At 43.7% G+C, this 20,407-nt stretch overlaps 1 protein-coding gene, 1 long non-coding RNA gene and 1 other non-coding gene across 3 annotated transcripts; 1 reads left to right on the forward strand and 2 right to left on the reverse strand.

The window, feature by feature from the left end:
- The first annotated feature begins 5,590 nt into the window (after positions 1–5,590).
- Positions 5,591–7,423, forward strand: LOC120713917 (probable jasmonic acid carboxyl methyltransferase 1). Its single transcript, XM_039999877.1, has 4 exons — positions 5,591–5,779; positions 5,998–6,405; positions 6,585–6,839; positions 6,959–7,423. Exons 1-4 carry the CDS (start codon positions 5,702–5,704, stop codon positions 7,295–7,297), a joined length of 1,080 nt encoding a protein of 359 aa, XP_039855811.1. The 5' UTR covers positions 5,591–5,701; the 3' UTR covers positions 7,298–7,423.
- A 7,070-nt stretch (positions 7,424–14,493) lies between these two features.
- Positions 14,494–16,907, reverse strand: LOC120711744. Its single transcript, XR_005690464.1, has 5 exons — positions 16,565–16,907; positions 15,937–15,990; positions 15,607–15,731; positions 14,915–15,025; positions 14,494–14,772 (listed from the first exon to the last, which is right to left on the reverse strand). It is a non-coding gene; the product is annotated as an uncharacterized LOC120711744 (long non-coding RNA).
- A 3,014-nt stretch (positions 16,908–19,921) lies between these two features.
- Positions 19,922–19,992, reverse strand: TRNAG-GCC. Its single transcript has one exon. It is a non-coding gene; the product is annotated as a tRNA-Gly (tRNA).
- Between the last annotated feature and the right edge of the window lie 415 nt (positions 19,993–20,407).

Genomic DNA, 20,407 nt, shown 5'->3' on the forward strand with positions numbered 1-20,407 from the left:
AGGACAAGGAAACTACCCGGCCCACTCAGAGTAGGACTCTAAACGTACTCGGCTAGGACTTTTCATGTAACACTGTTCCCCAGATCATATAAGGGCGAACAGGGACCCCTCCAAACCATCGAACAATACCTGAGGGAATACAAACCACCACACAGGACGTAGGGTATTACGCTCCGGTGGCCCGAACCTGTCTAAATCCTTGTGTTCCCTGCACCATCGCATTCTGATCCCTGCGAGTCCCTACTCATAACCACTCTCCTAGGGATACCCCTCGGAGAACCTGACGGTAAAACACCGACAGCGGTGGTTGGGCTCGGCGGCGGCGGCGGGCTCCCTCCACCACGGTGCGCGGCGGCGGGCTCCCTCGACGACTTGCATCCGGATACGGCCGCCTCCTGCTCGCACCGGCCTCCCTCCAATCCCTACTCCCTCCTCCGGATCCGGCTGCGAGGCGGGATGGTGCTGGAGCGCTAGGGCGAGGGCCTCACCATCTCCGGCTCCCCGTCGATCGCGCGCAGCCGGATCCCGCGGAGCTCCCCGCCCACCTCGCCACCGGATCCCACGGTCGGCACCAGATCCGGAGACCACGGCGGCGGCGCAGGGGCGCCGGGAGGCCGACGGGCACGGACGCCGGCGCGGCAGCCCGAGCTTGGCCCGGCCTTCCAGGTGGTTGGTGGCGGCCGGCGCGACGGGCGGCGGCGGGCTGCGACGAGCTGCGGCGGGCGGCGCGGTGGCGACGGCGGCGAGCGCCGCGGTCTGCAGCGGGCGGGCACAGAGGGGAGCGCCGTCGGTGGCCGACGCATCCTCGATGGGCTTGGCGGGCCTCCAGATGGGTTTCGGTGGGCTTTTTCTTTTTCTTTTTTATTCTATTAACGGAGGCGTGCAGCCAACCGCCTCGGTAAATGGTCCGATTAACCATGACTCTTGCTCGAAGGCGATTGCAAAAACCGTCTTGGTTAGTGCTTTTTGCCCGCCTCGAAAAATGATTTTTGTAGTAGAGCAGAAAACAACCGAGGGAGAAGGGAGAGGTCTCCTAAGTAGGAGTATCTGAGAGTTTGAGAGTGTTGTGTTAGAATGAGAGGGGACTGGTCTCTTTTTATAGTTGATCATAGAGGAATGGGGGTGAACCTGGACACCTCTAGGTGTAACAATGGCCATCAATTTACACCATTAACTAGTCATTATTCCTCTATTTTAATCACTATTTACAATCCAATCATTACTCTCCTCAATTATCAATATGGTATTAACGTCCTCATGACTCTCTAGCATTAGTAGTGAGCTTAAATTCTTTTTCATTGAATTATTGAATAGTTGGGCTAAAAGCCATTTTATTCCAATAATGATGATGTTGTTAATATGTTAATCATGTTTAAATTTTTCGGACCGTGATATTTTGGGTGTCAACAGGATCCTGGAATTGTGGTCCGAGCGATGCGTAGTCTTCATGCTGCCTGCCGGCGCTGCCGTCCACGCGCGGTGGCGGCGCGTGTGCTCGTGGCGGCCGGACGCTGCAGCATAGCGAGCGGAGCGAGGCAGCTGTGCTGCTTCGCCGGCCAGGTGGGGCGAGCGGCCCAGCACGTGGCGCAGTCAGCCCACCAGCCGGCGAAGGGTGGCTGCCACGCAGGCATTTGGCCAGCAGAGCAGCTAGCGGCAGCTGGGCTTGTCCCACAGCCCACAGGGGACCAGCAGCCCACACGGCCAATCGCGTGGCCCAGGTAAGCTTTGCTTTTTTTATTTTCTACACACTTCAGTGGCTAAGGCGACCTCCAACGGTCCCCCTATCCCTCCCCCCACACCATATCGGGGGAGCTATACCCTCTATATATGGGAGGAGTTCCAACTCCCCCACATATAGAGTGAGTTCCAACTCCCCCTATATTCTAATCACACCATTTCATCACGATATTAATCCCGTTTGAGCCCCGTAACATGATAATAATACGTATTATGACAGTACAAATACTGTATGATTTTTTTAAATTCAAAAATGATAAAAAAATAGTTAGTTAATGAGTGATAGTATATAGGGGGAATAGACATGGGGGAAATGGTTGGAGAGAAGGAGTTATAAGGGGGAGGAATCTTTTGGAGGGAGGAAGTAAAATATAGTAAATAGTACGTTTGGGGGAGTTGGATGGGGGAATGGTTGGAGATAGCCTAATAGCTCTCATGGTTATGTTAGTTAATTAATACTTCTTAGCCCTCGCATGGTTAGCTTAACTTGTGTTAATTAGTTTTTGATCTTGCTCATTGGTTCTAGTAGTCCTTTGCATGCTTAATTAAAGAGTGCTTTAGTTCTTTTTGTTGTGATTAGTTCTAGTCTTTTTGAGAGACTTTTGATCACCTTTTTGTTAAGCTTTTTTCGGCTTTATTTTGAGCTGTGCTAATCTTTGACAAATCATCGCATGTTTAGTTAAGTGAAGCTTTTGTGATAGTGTTGCTCGAGTAGATTGCCTTGAGTTTGCTTCCGCTTATTCTGATGCTTTCGGTGTTTTCTTTAATCATTGCTTCTGCTTTGTGTCGAGCTTTATCTAACTGTTCATTGGGTGACCTCGTCATGACTTGACTTGTGTCACCTTGGCGGTTAGAAGAGAGACGTGTGAGATTAAATTTGGGACATAGGTCTTGTTCTCGTCAAGGAGAATTTTTTTTAAGAGCTCTTATTCACTCCTCCCTCTCTGGTCGCCCATCCCGGTCACCTATCCCTAAAAAGTTTGTTTTCCAAAAAAAAAAATCTTGTGAGAAATTTGAACCTGCATTTTGAGACCATTGCTGAAATCAGAGTGAACTTTCTCGTGATGGTGACTATTTTTGTTGTTTTCAGTAGTGCCATGTGAACTTTTTTTTGAGTCCTGCTAATTGGCGAGCGCTTGCCAGAAGGGAAGTCAGCGATCGATTTCCGACAACCCACGCACATGCGGACCATTTTCCTTTTCTTTCGCGACCGAGGAGGCGCAACTGCACCAACATCGCACCACCCTATTGGCTTAGCGGTTATCCAACACGTGACCCCCTTCTGTTCTCCCTAGCCACAAACTTATGTACAAAATTTACATAGATTAAAGTTTATATAAACAAAATTTATACACAAACATTATAGCAAATAATTTTATAACAAACTTATATACATAAACTATTCAGAAAAAAATGTATAATTAACTTTTCCAAGAAAAAATCTAGTGCAAATAAAAGTGGATAAAAAAGTTCCACAATTGCAACAAAATTGTTGATATAACTTATGCCAAAATAAACTTATTGGAAAAGAAAAGATTATATATTATATATATAACTTTTTCATATATAACTTTGCCAGCTAAAAAAGCAAAGAGAAAAAAAAATGTCGGCCTCGGCACCGCCGTGACCTGCATGCTGCAGCCGGCGCCACCACCTCCCGTAGACTCCGCCGCTAGCCGGCAGTCCCCGTCTCCTCTGCCTCGTGGAATGCCGCCGCCGTGGCTCGGCTCCTTGGAAGTCGCTCCTCTTACCGATCAACAGCCATCACCGCGCGGGGAGCAGGAAAGAGAGGAGAGCCGTGTGAAATGGGAAAATCAGATCACGTGTTGTGTTTGGCCATCAGGGGGCTCGAGTTGTGGTAACTAATTTCTGCAGCAGGTCCCACGTGGGGACAGCAAAATGGTAGGAGTAGATCGATCGTTGGACTCGCTGGGAGCGATCGGCCGCAGAATTGGATTCGCGACTTTTTTATGCTTTCTTGCATCCAAGGCATCTTATTTCGTAAATTCATGTCCCTGTGAGGCATTACATTCTACATAAGGTGGGTCTGATGCATTACATTTTACTAACGGCAGGCCCAACGCAAGCTCCTAAATTTGAGCCAAACAAAAAGCGCTAATGCATCCAAACACATCCTAATTCACGTTGATTTTAGTACTGCTCGGACAGGTCTATGTACGCATTCCCACACGACCATAACTAAATCGTCCACATGATGATTTGCTTTGGAATAGTACAGAGGTACTCCCTCAATGAAAAAAGAATGCAAATTTAGTGTTGTTCTAAATCAAATTATTTTAAGTTCGTATTTCAAGTTCGATCAAATTTATTGACAAAAATGTCGACATTTATGACACCAAATAAGCATGAAAAAATTACTTCTATACTATTCAAAATTATACTCATTCCTTATGTGTCGTTCAAAATTGCACCACCCTATGTAGGCGGGGGAAGCTGCACGAACCAAGAGACCGACGCGGGGGTGTGCCGACGACTCGGACAAGGCGGCGCCGCCGCCGCTGGCCCGCTGCACTCTGCGTCGAGGACGGCCTGCGCTTTGCACATGCCGGCATGGCGGCATGGCCGCACATCTCGGTTCGGACCAGGGCCAGGCGCCGCGCCTGTTCCGCAGGCCCACGGGCTCTTTTAACCAGCCACCGCCGCAGAACAGTATGAAATTCACACGGTGGTGGCATTCAAGGGGATATTCAGAATCAATGGTACGGAAGGGACCTGTAATTTTTGATAGCACAAAGAGATGAGCACAATTTTGAATGGCATAGAAGGAATTTATCATCAAATAAAGTTTGATAGTGTATCTATTTGGTGTTATTAGTGTTTGAAATTATTTCTCTATAAACCTGATCAAACTTCAAAAGTAGAATAATTACTCTCTTTATTTAATGAAGTGAGTAGTTTGCAGGAATTATAGTTAAATTTTGGGAGTCTCTAGAAAGCACTGCGGTCAAAGAAGGCCCTGTTTGGATTGTTCTAGTTCCTAGAATGCATGTTCCCCGAAAAAAAATCTCGCATGTATGAAGTACTTAATGAAGTGTATTTGCGAAACATCTTTAGGAATGTGTGTAATTTTTCGCGACGAATCTAATGAAGTTAATTAATTAATGATTGGCTTCAGTGATGCTACAGTACCATTCTCTAATCACGCGATCAAAGGTCTCATTAGATTTTTCAGAGCTCCTAGCGCAGCGCAGAAATGTGAAATTAGTTTTACAAATTGTTTTTATTTAATATCAATAATTAACGGTCAAAGTTCTCTAGCACAAGTTATGCTAGGGAACCAAACAGGACTGAAATTGCAGGCTTTGTACTGTTGACATTTAGCACGCATGTGACGATCGGCAGGCCGAGACAAGTACGGCAGCCGGTGACAATTATTGGACAGATTATTTATAAAGGGAAAAAGAAGAACGGTATTCAGCCAAAGGATACATTGCTGACCTCAGTTGATTAGTGAACAAACCAAAAGCTGATCGGTTGCTTATCGCTCGTCAAGTAATCATCTTCCTTCCCTTGCGTATTATAGCACGGTAATGTAGAAAAACATGTGACTTCTCATTCTCTTATTCAGTCTTGAATAGTACTAGGGTGAGATCGATCTGTAAGAGTTGAAAAATGATACACTATAGATAGCAAGTCATTATTGACATGTTTATTGTAATGAATGACTGCGAACCAAGAACACGGCAAACTAAGGCACAGAAAAAAAAAATGCAGATCTACCCAAGTGGTTTGATTTGAAAATACATAGTATACAGGTGTGATGCCATGTGATTTTAAAATTGGTTGGATGACCCAGAGATGACTTAAATCAAATAGAATTTGGTTGTTGGGACTTGGGCCTTTGTACAGTTCTGACTTTTAGCCGATTAAATAGGAAGGGTGACCTCTAGGCTCTAGCTAGATTCCCATCAGAAGATCTTGGACGCAAAGGCACAAGGACGCTATGGCCACCAAGCAACAACGTCTGTGCATGAATCAGGCTGATGGAGAAGCAGGCTATGCTCTTAACTCTGCTGTTCAGGTCTCCTCCCAGCTCATAAACTCTTTCCCTGCTTAAACCTTTCATTGCAAGCCTTTGTATTTTCTTCTGATGATTTGGTGTGAAATCTTGGATTCGGCAAACTAAACTACTGTTCTAACCTGCAAAATTTGTTGGAATACATTGCTCCTTGGCTGCAGCAGTGAGTGTTCTCTGGTTCTGCTCATTACAAGTCTGAATGGTGCATGTTTTGCTTGCAGAGTGCAGCGCAAAGCTGGATGAAACCTGCCATCGAGGAGGCTGTCAGAGGCTTGTTGAACATGAAATCTACCGATGTCCCCAACAGCATGGTGATCGCCGACTTGGGCTGCTCCGCTGGCCCTAACGCGCTAGCGCTAGTCTCGACTGCCGTTGATGCAGTTCTCCATCATCGCCAAGCTGCACAGCATGATCAGGGACCCCTAGAGGTCCGCGTGCTTTTGAACGACCTCCCTGACAATGACTTCAACGATGTTGCGAAGCGCCTTGACTCATTTCAGCAAAGCACCCAAAGTTCTGGCTTGCTTCTTACAACTGGCATTGTGCCTGGATCGTTCTACAAGAGGCTCTTCCCTAACAACTTCCTGGATCTAATTGTATCTTCCAACAGCCTGCATTGGACATCAGAGGTAATAAATAAGCAATATCAGCTATATACACCCTCGATCCTAAATTATTCGTTGTTTTAGCTTTTCTAGATGCATAGCAAAATATATGTAAGAAAAACTAGAACGACTAAAAATTTAGAACAGAGGAAGTATGTGATTATTATCAACTCAAGAAGTGTAACTTACATATGTAACAACAGGTACCTAAAGAACTGAAGAGTAACATGATCCCTATGTATGACGAGGACGAGGGTCTTAGGCGAGCAAGGCCTCCCTTGGTCATTCAAGCTTATCGTGAACAATTCAGAAAGGATTTCACACTTCTCCTGAAATTGAGGGCTCAAGAATTGGTCTCTGGGGGTCGGATGGTGGTTTCCGTTATGGGTACTCGTGACTATCTGTGCATTACACCTTGGGATACTATAATTATCCCATTAAACGATATGGCCTCAAGGGTGTGTACATTTCTTTCACTTTATTACTTTTTTTCGTTGGTACAAATTTGGTAATCTTAGCTGATCAAAATTATATGGTTTCGCCATATTCAATTGACATATAATGTTCTGATGAGCAGGGTTTAATCAGCAGAGAAATGCTTGATTGTTTCTACTTACCGATGTACGGGCCTACGGATGTCGAATTGCGGGAGATCATACAAGATGAAGGTTCCTTCGAGATCAATGAGATGCAGGTGCATCAGGTGGTGAAAAGCTTGACTGAGCCAAACGAACAGGCGCGTGCCATGAGAGCTGTATTCGAGCCAATGATAGTGCAGCATTTCGGACTGTCCAGCGATTCTATGGATGAGCTTGTGAGGACTTTGGAGAAGCAACTGACCCCAGGAAGCCCACACCACACTTACCTTGTTGGTGACAGGGTTTTTGTGAGTGCTTCTCTCACGAGAAAGTTTTAAATGGTGATTTGCAGCTTATAGTTGTTGAAACTTCTAAGCAGTTATGAACTTATGATACTGTCTGGGCCATATATGTAATTGATGATATATGATCATTTTCAGTGAACGTCATGAATTTGTAGTTGTGGATACCAAGCCTAAAAATCATGATGTTCTATCAATTTCATTACAATCCGGCCCACGACACCGTGACATTTCAGCAAATTCGTCATGAACAACAAATTAAAAATTATCATGTTCCATATGAAAAAAAAGGAAAATTCTGAAGAAAAAACAGGAAACAAAAAAAAATGAAGACGCCAAGAATCAAACCTGGATCCTCTAAAGTAGGAAGCATGGCACCTAGCCACCTACCAACTGCCATTAAGCGAATACTTGGTTTGTTCATCTTCTATGTATTTAGCCTTCTATACAGTTCACTTGCCTGTAAGCTTGCGTGGCGAAAACAGGGCCAGGACGTCGGCCACCACGTCACCAGCCACGGTTGCCCAGCCGTGTACGCCATGTAGCCGCCGCCATGGTATTTAGCCTTTTACACATTTCAGTTGCCTGTTGCTTGAGGGGTGAAAACAGCTCCGGACGCCGGCCACCACGTCACCGGGATTCCAACCCTGGCAGCTGCCATTTTGGGAGGAGCATGGAGTCATACCACCGCGCTGGTCCTCTGCTTATATGTTTTATTTGGCCATGAGACTTTTTATTCTAATGAACTTACATTTGGTCATAAAAATGCGACAGAAAAAAGTGCAGTGGCACGGATTCGCTGAACTAAGCCTCTTGAAGGATCAGAACGGACGACCAGAGGATGAATGAGCCTTTAAAAATTCTGAGAGAATAAAATTTATGTACTGAATTTAACCCGGCATACCTCTTCTAATCGCCAAGGTGACACAAGACAACTCGTGACGAGCTCATTTTAGGATTGGTTAGGAAAGCTCGACGCAAAGCTCAAATCAAAGCGGAAGCAAAATGCAACAGGATGGATCAGAGCACAAGCTGATTAATCAGCTAAAAATAACACAACTAATAAGTATGGCAATCCATATAAATTAGTGCTACCATCCAAAGAGAAGCTCAAACATGAATAGAAAAGATGCTTGAGTCTACAAGAGCTCTAACAGGGTCATGAAACAGCCACACAAAAGAAATTGTTACTGTGCCGAGCTTCTCAAGTAAACAGAACCAAAGAAAAAGGTAAACAAGAAATATCCTTGAGCAAGAAGTACTTTTATTAAAAAAGAAATTAAAAGACCTTTCACACGATTATCATTAGCTGAGCTTAGCGGATCTTGTCCATCTAATTTGCTTCACGATACAGACAGCAGAGATGCTCAAGAAAGCTAGAAGCTAGTACATTGCTGAGCTGATACATTGCTCTTGTCCATCATTAGTACTAGAAGCTAGTATAAACCTGACAAGCTGAGCTGATACATTGCTCTTGTCGATCTGAATCTGTCAAGTTACAAACACCTCTGAATCGCTGCACGATCTGAGCCTGATGCCCAAAGCCTCATTGCTACACCGAAAGACAGAGAAAAGAATACAGAACTGCTGTGGCTACTGCACAATAACCAATTCAAGCTCGAGCAGTAAAGCCATGTCAAGATAATCATCTGTCAGAGTTGCAACCTTACAATCTGAACCTGTACAGAAAAAATTACACCTGCGGCCTATCGAAACATTCAGTTAGGGACACTGGGACAGAAGCCAACGAGCCTCCGTTGCACTGGTCTGCTGTGGCTACTGCACAATAACCAATTCAAGCTCGAGCAGTAAGCTGCGATTGAACCAAAATTAGAAAGAGCACAACTACCTGGTGCTTTCAGCTTTCGCTTATTGTTCAAGATCGAAACTTGGATCTAAAACCCACGTCAAGCTGCTTCTGTGAGACGAACTTCACAAGCTGAAAAAGAAATGCCAAGCTGCAGCCTTCAAAGCGAAATTCGCGCAGCGAGTGAAACAGCAACAAGGTGCCGGATTGAAGAGCAGATCAAGCAATCAAACAGATGCACATGGAAGCGACAGATGAGCCTAGCACTCAAAGCTCTGCAGCACTGGAGACCCGACGCTAGCTAGACTGCGTGCACGAACAGAAAACGTGCGCATGCAAGCAGAGCTCTTCCGAAAACTCCAAACCAAGCCAAATCATATCCGATTGAAACAAGTTTTGAACCACAGCCTCGCTAGGTCACACGCAATCTATTCCAACCGAGAACACTCAAAAGAATCGAGATTTTTTCACCAATTTCAGAATATTCGAGCTAACCCTAGGTGAGGAACGAATCGGGGAAAACTTCAGGTTCGTGGTGCTCAAGTGAGAGATTAGAGTTGCTCAGACGTGTCCTAGCACGGAAACCCCTCAAGAAAGCCGAACCAAATCGCAGCCCAAAGCAATGTAACAAAACGCTCGCGATAGATGAACCGTTCATTATCCATAAACTTGACTTACTTGAGAGCTCGTGTGCGCGTGCAGTTGTGATTCAATGCGTCACATACTAACACAACTGAACGGTAACAGAAAACTAGCGAGGTGTCCCGCGCAAATAGCGTGGCTAGCTAACTTTTTTATTCTACCATCTTTAATCCTCAAATTTTATGCATACATACATCTATATTGTCGTAAAACTGTTGCATCTTTCCCGTCATGACTATCATTTACTATTGCTAAGGTACAGTCATCTTCTTAAGCTCGCCATCCTCTATTCCTATCATCATTGTCTCGAAATCTGACTCGTGTTAATTTTTTTCTCTATTTTCTTTTACTCATAGTTGTTCACTGTAAGTTAATGTTATTCAATGTGCTTCTCCATCATTATTATTCTAATGATTTTTCAGAGTTGTTAACACACTCCTCAATTGCACGCTATTAATCTGTTTGGTTGGACCTCATCTGTTTCTAAAATTGCTTTAGTTTTGACTTCAATGCTGAAATCATATTTTGATGGAGCCGAAACTGAAAGCAGCTTCTTGGTGCTAATGTGGTAATTTTGAGAACACTTTAGAACTTAAAGAGGCAGGAGAAGTCCATAAAGCTATTCTTTCTCCTCTCATTTTAAGCCGTTTCGGGATTTCATTTGGCTTCATTGGTGAGGCCACTTTATTTTTATGTATTTGGTGTAACTTTACAAAAAGTTATTTTTCCTTCTTAAGTTGCTTCTTACTCGATATGCAAAACAACTATTTTCCCTATTTTATATTTCTTAAATCTATCTATTTATTAGTCATATTCGATATATATGGACTCTTTGGTCAACTGCTATTTTTAAGTTTTTATAAATTTGAATTTAGCTATTTAATAATTGTATTTGATATGGACTCTTGGTCAACTGCTATTTTCTTTTTTTTTTAATTCCAAATTTAGTTACCTACTCATCGTATTCAGTATGATCCTTTGATCATGTTCTATCTTTTAAAATTTTTAATTCCAAAGTTATATTAGTGGTACTTGATATGGACTCTTTAGATTAGTAAACACCATCATAATTTAATCCATAAAATTAATGGCATAGAATTCAAATACTAATCTTCTTTACTTTTTACATTATGAATATAGTTATTTATTAATCATGTTCGACATGGCGTATTGAACATGGACTCTTCAGGCGCCGTTAGATCTTTATAAAAATCTAATGGTGTATATTCTCATATTTTCTTGATTAACATGAGAATTTCTACATTCTTTGGACGAATGTGGTGGCAAATATATCCTCATATTGCATTGTGGAGGAAGGCAATTTTTAACTTCACTGATAGATGTAGACTCATGCTTTACAATCTTTTCTTCAGGCATCTGGCTAATTATTTGCCGAGATTTGATTATGGTGGCGAGTGGCATGTAGTAGGATTGTTAAGTTTTTGTTGGGCCCTATGACTTTTTTGACGAACTTATACCAGCTGAAAAAACTACTCCATGCGTTTGTACGGGCCACGCTAATTTACGGTCAACCGTAGGGACCCCTTCCCTACGGTCGATATTCTGACCGTTGTTTTTTTTCTATTTATAGAAATTTTTTTGTCATTTTCTGATTAAAAAAATTAAAAAAATACAAGAAAAATTTTGGAGACCAAAAAAACATTTCAAGCAAAATAGGAGAGCAGAAAAAAATTTCAAGAAAAAAAATTGGAGAGCAGAAAAATTTCAAAGAAAAAAAATTGGAGAGCAGAAAAATTTCAAAGAATTTTTTTTTGCATCATTAAAAAAATATTCATCCGAAAAATCAAAAGGAATTCAAAAAAATTGTTGAAAAATTTTTGCAAAAAAAAAGCTGGATCTGGCTTGGCCGGCGCCCGCCTTCCGCCGCGCCTCCGGCCGCCGGCCCGCGCCTCCCGCCTCCCGCCGCAGGTCCCGCCGCGCCGCCTCCCGCCGCCGGCCCGCGCCTCCCGCCGCAGGTCCCGCCGCGCCTCCGGCCTCCTGCCGCGCCATGGACAGATTAAGCAAAGGGGAGAGAGGAAGGGGGAGGGGGAGGAAGCCACGCCCGCGGTCGGATCCAGAGAAAGGGGGGGCTCGCGGCGAGAGGTGAGGGAGGCGAGGTCGCTTGGCGCCGGCGGCTGATGCAGATCTGGCCCACTCTCCAACGCCGGGGGGCACAGGAAGCCGCGCCGCGCGCACGGGGCCGGGCCTGTTGGGCAGGGGAGGAGGCAGCCCGGATGGATGGAGGAAGGGGGAAAGTTTCTCTGGAGAAGGAAGGGGGCCAGTGGGCGATGCAGGGGTCGACCGTAAGTTTCGAAACTTACGGTCACCCGTAGACTCAGCATTGCGCGTTTGTACCTCTAATACTTCACTTTACTTATTGTACTGTACTCGCTCTGTAGATTAGGGGATTCATTATTTGTTTATTCAAAGGCATCTTTTTGGGATTCCTTAGGAAGAGATGAGTCCTAGTCCGTGTATACCTGTTTACGTCCAAAAACAATAGAGTCCATATCTAAATAGGAAATACCAAATTTTTATTCAATACAGATTTTTTATGTCAGATATAAATTCTTCATAATAATATAGACCGTTAGATCTTCGTAAAATCCAACGGTGTAAATCTTTCTCTTTTTTAGATTAATGTGAGAATTTCTAGACCCTCTTGGAACATGGTAGCTTCTTTTAACACTATTGTATTAAGATAATAGATAGATGATCTAAATTAATGAACATGAAAACAATCCCCAAACGTACTTGTTATGCCTCGTAATAACTAATAATGATCAATGAGCAAAAACACCAAACAGACATATCACTCACACAATATTATCATCATCACCGTCACATCAGGATGCAAGCAGCACGGGGCATTCTGCCAACCCGTTGGGTTAGGTAGCGCCACAAACCCACATAATTTTGCATCATAGCCCACTTTGCTGAAGCGGGCTTAAGCAGATAAACCGCAATAGCCTGCTTATCCACATAGCCGCACTATGTCCATTACGGTGCGCTACACGCATGCATAGCTTGCGATACGCCTGCTAGTGGGGTAAATTAAAAATCACGCGTTCACAATATGAATTTATCAAAATTGACTGAAATTTGTTAGAGATGACTTAGTATGACCGTCAACTCTGTGCAAAACAGTGTGGCTAGAATTATATGTGGATTTCATGTTATTAAGAGCTGGACCCCTAAAAATAAAACCTTGCACTCACACTATAAAATTTTATCGGAATTGATTTTTATTTATTAGACATGACTCAGTATGACTGGTAGCTACTCTGTGCAAAGCAGTGTGACCATACTTACACGTGGGTCACCCTACGTCAAGAATCGGACCCTGGAAATAAAACCTAGTGTTCACACTAAAATTTTATCGAAATGGATTGAAATTTGCTGGAGATGACTCAGTATGACTGACAGCTACTTTGTGCAAAACAGTGGCTAGAACTATACATGGGCTTCACGTCAAGAGCCGGACCCTAGAAATAAAACCTCATGTTCACACTATAAAATTTTATCGAAATTGACTGAAATTTGTTGGAGATGACTCGGTATGACTGGTTTCTACTTTATGCAAGAAGTGTAGCTTTAACTACACGTGGGTCCCACATCAAGAGTCGGATCTTAGGAATAAAAGCTCGCATCACACAATAAAATTTATCGAAATTGGTTGAAATTTGTTGGAGGTAACTCAATATGATTGGTATCCACTTTGTGCAAACTCAGTATAGCTTGAACTACACGTGAGCTAACTTGATGTATACCTAAGATAAGGGATTCCTACGGCAAAATCTAGCTGCTACAGCTATGCAGCATTGTCAATGGGTATATAAGGGTTGCCATATAAACCCGCAAAAGCAAGCGGCGTCATGCGGGCTGCTGCATATACCCGCAACTTCTGTCGCGGCTCCTGTGGACGCGGGGTGGGCAGCCCACACCCGCACCACTTGCAACTTGACCGTCACACCCGATTTTGAAGTAATAAATTAATTGAGCGGTAAATTATATGTGCATCAAGATCAAAAGTACACACATATGATCATGAAAGTAAATAACAGTAGCAATGTCATAAAGTATCATAGTTATTCATTACAAACCAAATTGACTTGACAAATATAAATAAATAAGTGTTTCTGTTCGCATTTATTTTAGTAGTGGATCAACCAAAACTCCACGGATAGATGATTAGGGACACACTTAGAACTCCTAAATGTCCTCTGAAAACTCCTCACCTAGAACTCCTAAATGTCCTCTGAAATATCCTCAAATTGAACTTATTCTGATGAGCAGTGTTGATTTAATAAGAGTGAGTATATTTATGGTTGGTTCACAATATGTATAATAGGAAATAAATGACAGGCAAGGCTTAAACATGTATAAAGGTTGATTGAAAAAACTATAAAGTGGTAAGCAATTTAAATAAACAATTGAACATTAACAACCTCTTACTAATCTATAAGTGAATATTCACTACTCCAGCGCCCCCCATCACCGCCGGTTTGAAATGAGCATCACCAACGGTTTGGGGGCGTTGGATTTATGTCGATGGTGATGGGATGGGCGGTGATGGGGGGCGCATCACCGCCGGTTCAAAAACCGTTGTTTCGAACCGGCGGTGATGACCTTTTTCCCATTAAAAAAAATATATTCATATATTAATATTGCACCATTTGTATAGCACTAGTAAGCTGCCCGTGCTAACGCTACGGGTAAATTTCAGACATACAAAAAATAACATATGATCCATAGTCCAAAATAATAATAAGACGATTGAGAATTCATGAGTAGTGTGATGTGGGAAATGTTTAATTGCATCATCCAATAGTCTTAATAGCCAGCTGTTTCTTTTAATCTGAGCACAATACACATGACAAATGCTTTTTCTCACGTTTTGTTGACAACTCCGTTTAAATGCTACTATAGTCTATTGCACATGGGAAATTGAAAAGCCCTGATTCAGGCTGGGGCTTCATTAGAAGTGAATGCCCAACATAAACTGGATTGCCAACCTTGACTATCTTTCCTTTGTTGTTTCCTGATAGAGATTCCTTGCAGGCTAAATTGTGACAAAAGTACACCCAGAAAAATTGAATAAAATGTTCAGTTCTCAGCAAGAGGATGTGAAGTAAAAACTTGCAAGGCCACACACAAATTCCTATCGATCTAAACAGATGAAATGAGCTGCATGAGACAATTACCTGCCGTTTATTTTTGTGGCTTGGACGCAGCACCTCGTCAGACCGAAATGTCAGTAAAGTTTCAGTTGGTTCGGTGCCATATATTCCATTGCCTTGATCAATGGTCGGTACCTGAATTAGTCAACAGCAGTAATTAAGCAATTGATAATTTTGTATATATTGGCTTGCTGAAATAAAATGTGCCATCAGACTATCAGAGTATACAATTTGTCGATTTCTATGTAACATGAAATCCATCATTATTATTTGATTTGAAGTCCACAGATAGTATAGATGAATTCATCATTGCCTATAGAAGTATAGATGAACTCACAGATAGTATAGAAATTGGAAAAAAAATATGGACTGAATAAGAAAGAACAATATCTTCAAATATGGTGCAGGCAAGCTAATTGTTGTGATAAATGAAAGTATATCATGCAAATACCTTTTTTTGAAAGTATAAATGAAAGTATATCATGCAAATATCTTCAAATGTGCTACTGAGTACAAATTCAACTTATTCTGACAAGACAAACCACACCGCTTTATTTTTAAACAAAACACTGGGCTAAGTAAAACCATCATAACACAGCATATAGAAAATCAAGCAAGCGGCTTGATCCTTTAACCATATATGGAAACCTGACACCTCAAGAGATTCTTATATACTACAGTCTACAGGCCACAGCTATTTTAGTTCAGCAACTTACCACGATAACAACAAACGAAGCACCGGTCAAGCCATTCCCCAGCTTGTCTTGGATATTCTCGATGCATTCTTATCAACAAAGCAGAGTACAATAACAGCAATGCCCGCTCCAAATTCAATCGCAAGCTGTTATACAAGAGGTTTTAAACATTTAGTACCATGGAAGAAGATTATAAATCTGCACAAACCGACAACAATGCAACATTGAGGAAAGGGTATAGAGCAAATCCAAATTGCATACCCAGATGAGACTGATTGCCTGATCTTTCGAGGAGCCAAAGCTACTGCCTGCACATCATCAATTAAAGACAGGGGATTGTTTGGCAATTACCTTAATAACAAGACCATTGATAGATATTTCATTTCCACCAATCCGTTCAGTCCCCTATACATTTGGAACATCAATGTAAATTAGTCCTGGAGCTGCAAGAGCCCTCCATCTTGCCACCCTTGACCCGGGGGGGGGGGGGGGGGGGGGGTGTAATTAGAAAAACATGATTCCATTTTGGTTTAGCTAAATAGAATTGAAAATCCAAATTGCAGAATATGTCCTCGGCAAATTTCAAACATGACATACTATATTATACTTGTGCCAAGCAAAAAAGGAGACAATAATTCATTCAAGAAGATGTGGCCTATAGGGTACAGCAGTACATCATGTTTTTTGGAATCAACAGAGAGGTCCTTGACAGAAGCTGCTACATGTGTTGCATTATTTAAGTTCTTACCATGTGTGTTAATCCAGGGTGATATCGATGGTCAATTTAAGTTCCTATTCTGCTTCGGTTTAGTTGCAGTCTTGCTGATCAATTTTATCAGAAAACCCTCAAATGCTATTTAATGTATATTAGTCATAAGTTTGCTAGCAGAGGGTATAAGTTTGGCAAGGTCAAGGTCCAAAATTTCATCAATAAGAATTAAGAAAAGCTGACAAAGTTATCCCGTAGCTAAGAACATACTTATCTTGCTTATCCCAAATACTGGTGACATTCCAATCCACGCCATCCTTGACAAGTTGCCTTAAATGAGTTTCGTAGTCCACTGCAGCCCCCTCGGCTGGCGGCGCCGGGACTCGGGGACGGCGGCGCGTGCGGCGAAGGCGGCGTGGAGACTCGGGGACGGCGACGCATGCGGTTGGGGATGGCGCCGGGGCTCACAGATGGCGGCTCCTCTCGGAGGCGGCGATGGGACTCGGGGATGGCGGCGACGGGACTCGGGGACGGCGGCGCCGAGACTCGGGGGCAGCGCCGGGGCTCGGGGACGGCGCTGCGCCTGGAGCCCGGGGCGGGGGACGGCGCAAGCAGGGACGGCGGCGCCGGGGATTGGGGCGCACGGGGGCTGGACTGGACGAGCTTGGCGGTCTGGGATTTGGGCACGCGCGGGCTGAGGAAAAAGGAAAACATGGGCTACACTGTAAAGCTTCATCATCGCCTGTTCATAACAAGAACTGGCGGTGATGTTCCTCGTCACCGCCGGCTCGTGGCTGGAACCGGCGGTGATGGTCGGCGACCTCATCACCGCCGCCGGCTCGTGGCTGGAACCGGCGGTGATGGTCGGCGACCTCATCACCGCCAGTTTGTGTTACCAACCGGTGGTGATGTTCATCATCACCGCTAGTCCCAACGGCCACTACGGCCACCAACTTTGGACCCGGCGGTGATGAGGCATCACCGCCGGTTCGTTTCGAGCCATTGGTGATAGTCCGTTTGCTATGACCAATTCTGTAGTAGTTTTCCAACATTTATGAAAAGAGATAAATAAGTAATCAATAAACTTGGAACAATTATTTAATTGAATTACATCTCAGATTTAATTTAAATAAGTCATTTGAGGGTCCAGCCTCTCTTGACCGTGAGCATGACTGATATATTAGTTTTACACTCTACAGAGGTTACACACTTTACCTATAAGTCGTATTTCCCTTGATGCCTGAGGTAGCTATCGTTATAAACACTTCTGTGGTGAGCGGTAAGGATTCACTACAAAATCTTTTCGAGGACTCCCTAACAAGCCCGCCGCTAAAATTTCAGCCACTGCGTCAGCGAACTTCCCTAAGGTTGTGACAAAAACCAAATAAATATGTACACCCCTGGCAGGCAGCGATCACCTCATTACAATCCCCCCTGTGTTGGACCGGCTACTAATAAGCTAGGGACATCCAATTACTTAGTTAAGACCAGAGCCATATAATTCTTGTGGTTGCACTATTTTTCTGGGTGGTCGCTCTATGGTTTTAAATTAATTATTATCACCAATTCAACTCAATGGTTTCAATAGATATAAATCATTTGTCAACTGGTGTTTGGCAACTAAGCACCCGTAACCATAGTTTAGCAACTAAGCAAACTACCCAAAAATTAAATACATAATTCGGTTTTCACGTACAAGGATAATCAATCGGAAAAAGTGTATTTTCACCCCTTAAGTATCGTAGAAATGTGAGTTTCATCCTTTATATTCTAATTTGTGCAGATCAATCCCTAAACTAATTAAACCGGTGCAGAAATCATCCTTCCGTGGTTTAGCAACCGTTTATACCACTTAATCATCTGACTAAGGAATGGTTAGCCACGAGTTGACTGCCTCAGCGCAATTGCCGGCAATGGCAGCAACAACGAATTTCCTAATGTGGCGGCTCTAGTGAAGGGAAACAAGTAGAAACCCGTCCAGTTAATGCATGCAAGCGTGCAAATAAAAAAAAACTCGGCCGGCTGGAGAAAGACCGCCCCAACGGTATTATCATACAGAGAAGAACTCTCGACGCCAGGCCGAGAAAACCCCCGAACCCCAGCCTCACCCAAAGCCTGCACCGTAACCTGGGCCGGCGACCACTGCCACAGCCCCCAGGCTGGGCCGCACCGTTACCACAGGCCGGGACATCCTCGAAGGGAGACACAGCGAGGGGATTTTTTTTAACCTCAAACTGAAATTCGCTCACACGGGGAGTCGAACCCAGGACCTGAGGAGTGCCGCTGGGTTCTCCTAACCAATTCAGCTAGAGGCCCTTTGGCCAAGCGTGCAAATAAACAAAAGTTATTAGGATAAAATATGATTAAGAAATATACTTGTCTTCCCCAGATACTTGCTGCTGCTCGGATTCTTGGTTGGTTTATTGTAGTGAATGACTGCGAACGAAGAACACGACAAACTAAAGGCACAAAAAGAAAATGCAGATCTACCCACGTGGTTTGACGAAAATACAAGTGTGATGCCATCTGATTTTAAAATTGGTTCTGACTTTAAGAGATCACTTAACTCAATAGAATTCGGTTGTTGGGCCTTTGTAGTTCTGCCTTTTAGCGGATGAAATAGGAGGGGTGACCTCTTCTAGGCTCTAGCTAGCTTCCGTCAGAAGATATTGGACGCAAAGGTGCAAGAGTGCTATGGCCACCAAGCAACAACGTCTGTGCGTGAATCAGGCAGATGGAGAAGCTGGCTATGCCCGTAACTCTGCTATTCAGGTCTCCTCTGAGGGGCCGAAAGGGCGACCAGAGGGGGTGAATGGAAGCCGATTAAAAAATCTTACAATCGAAAGCTCGGCGTAAAATCCCAAGTTCGCACCCAACCCTCAAGTCCTAGGTGAAGTGTAGAGTAGCTATAGAGGAGCTACACTAACACAAAACAGTCTTAGGAACAAGCGAGAAGTAACGCGGAAGCATACGTGAAGAAACAGCGCAAGAATCAGCACGGTATAACTCACCGGTTGATCCGACGCACAGATTTGAACAGCGTCGGTTCAACCGATGAGCAGAGCCGGCAGAAGAGATAAAGTGTGCACCGGTTGATCTGACGAATGAGTTTGAACAGCGTCGGTTCAACCGGTGTTACACATCGGATGATCCGACAAAATTGATTTAAATGTCGGTGCAGTTGTCCAGAGAGGTTTGGTAGCTCACGAGGCTCATAACCTTGAGGTCACGGGTTCAATTCCCGTCTCCGCACTTAGCAATCTGTATAAACGCACTATTCTATTTGTATAGATATGGTAGAGGGCTATATCCAACTCTTTTTTTATTCAGCAGGCAGGCAGCAAAAAAAATGAAAGAAAAGCATAGCCTATCCTCTTTAAAAACCGTTTGTCTCTTGTTTGTCTCAGTGAATCCCCGCCCCGGTTTAGGGAACTTTCTTGGAAAGTTAGATTTTCGCCCCCGAAGCACTCTTTTTTTTTGAGTCGGGTGCAAAGGAAGCATAAGATAGGAAGGGGTACAGTACTAGACTAACAACTACTTAATTTAATATAAGTACTTAAGTAATAGAAGTAGTTAAGTAGTCAACTAGATTTAATTTTTTATCATAGTACCTTACTAAATTAAGCTGGCGAGCGACGGGGATCGAACCCGTATCTTCTCCTTGGCAAGGAGATGTTTTACCACTGAACTACGCTCGCTACATTGAACTACGCTCGCTACGGCCTATATTTTATAGGGTATATCCACCTGGGTCGACCGTCTATGTCTGGGTGTTAAACCGACGGTCACAAACCCAAAGCGCCGGTGCAGTTGTCCAGAGAGATAGCAAATCGAATCCAACAGAGCACCGGATGAACCGACGTTGAGACAAACCAATACGCCGGTTAAACAAGTAAAATCACACTCGTGGGATCACTGGTCAACATACACCGGTTAATCCGATGGTCGTCAAGAGCTATGCACCGGTGCAATTTGTGAACAGCAGAAAACCCTAACCCACGAAAAAACCAACTCACCGGTTGATCCGACGCAAACAACTTCAAAGCGTCGGTTCATCCGGTGATAGGAAAAACAGAGTCCAGAAACGTTTTTCAGCCCGCGATCTTTGGAAAC

Source organism: Panicum virgatum, chromosome 6K (genome assembly GCF_016808335.1).
Source record: "Panicum virgatum strain AP13 chromosome 6K, P.virgatum_v5, whole genome shotgun sequence".
Lineage (NCBI taxonomy): Eukaryota > Viridiplantae > Streptophyta > Magnoliopsida > Poales > Poaceae > Panicum > Panicum virgatum.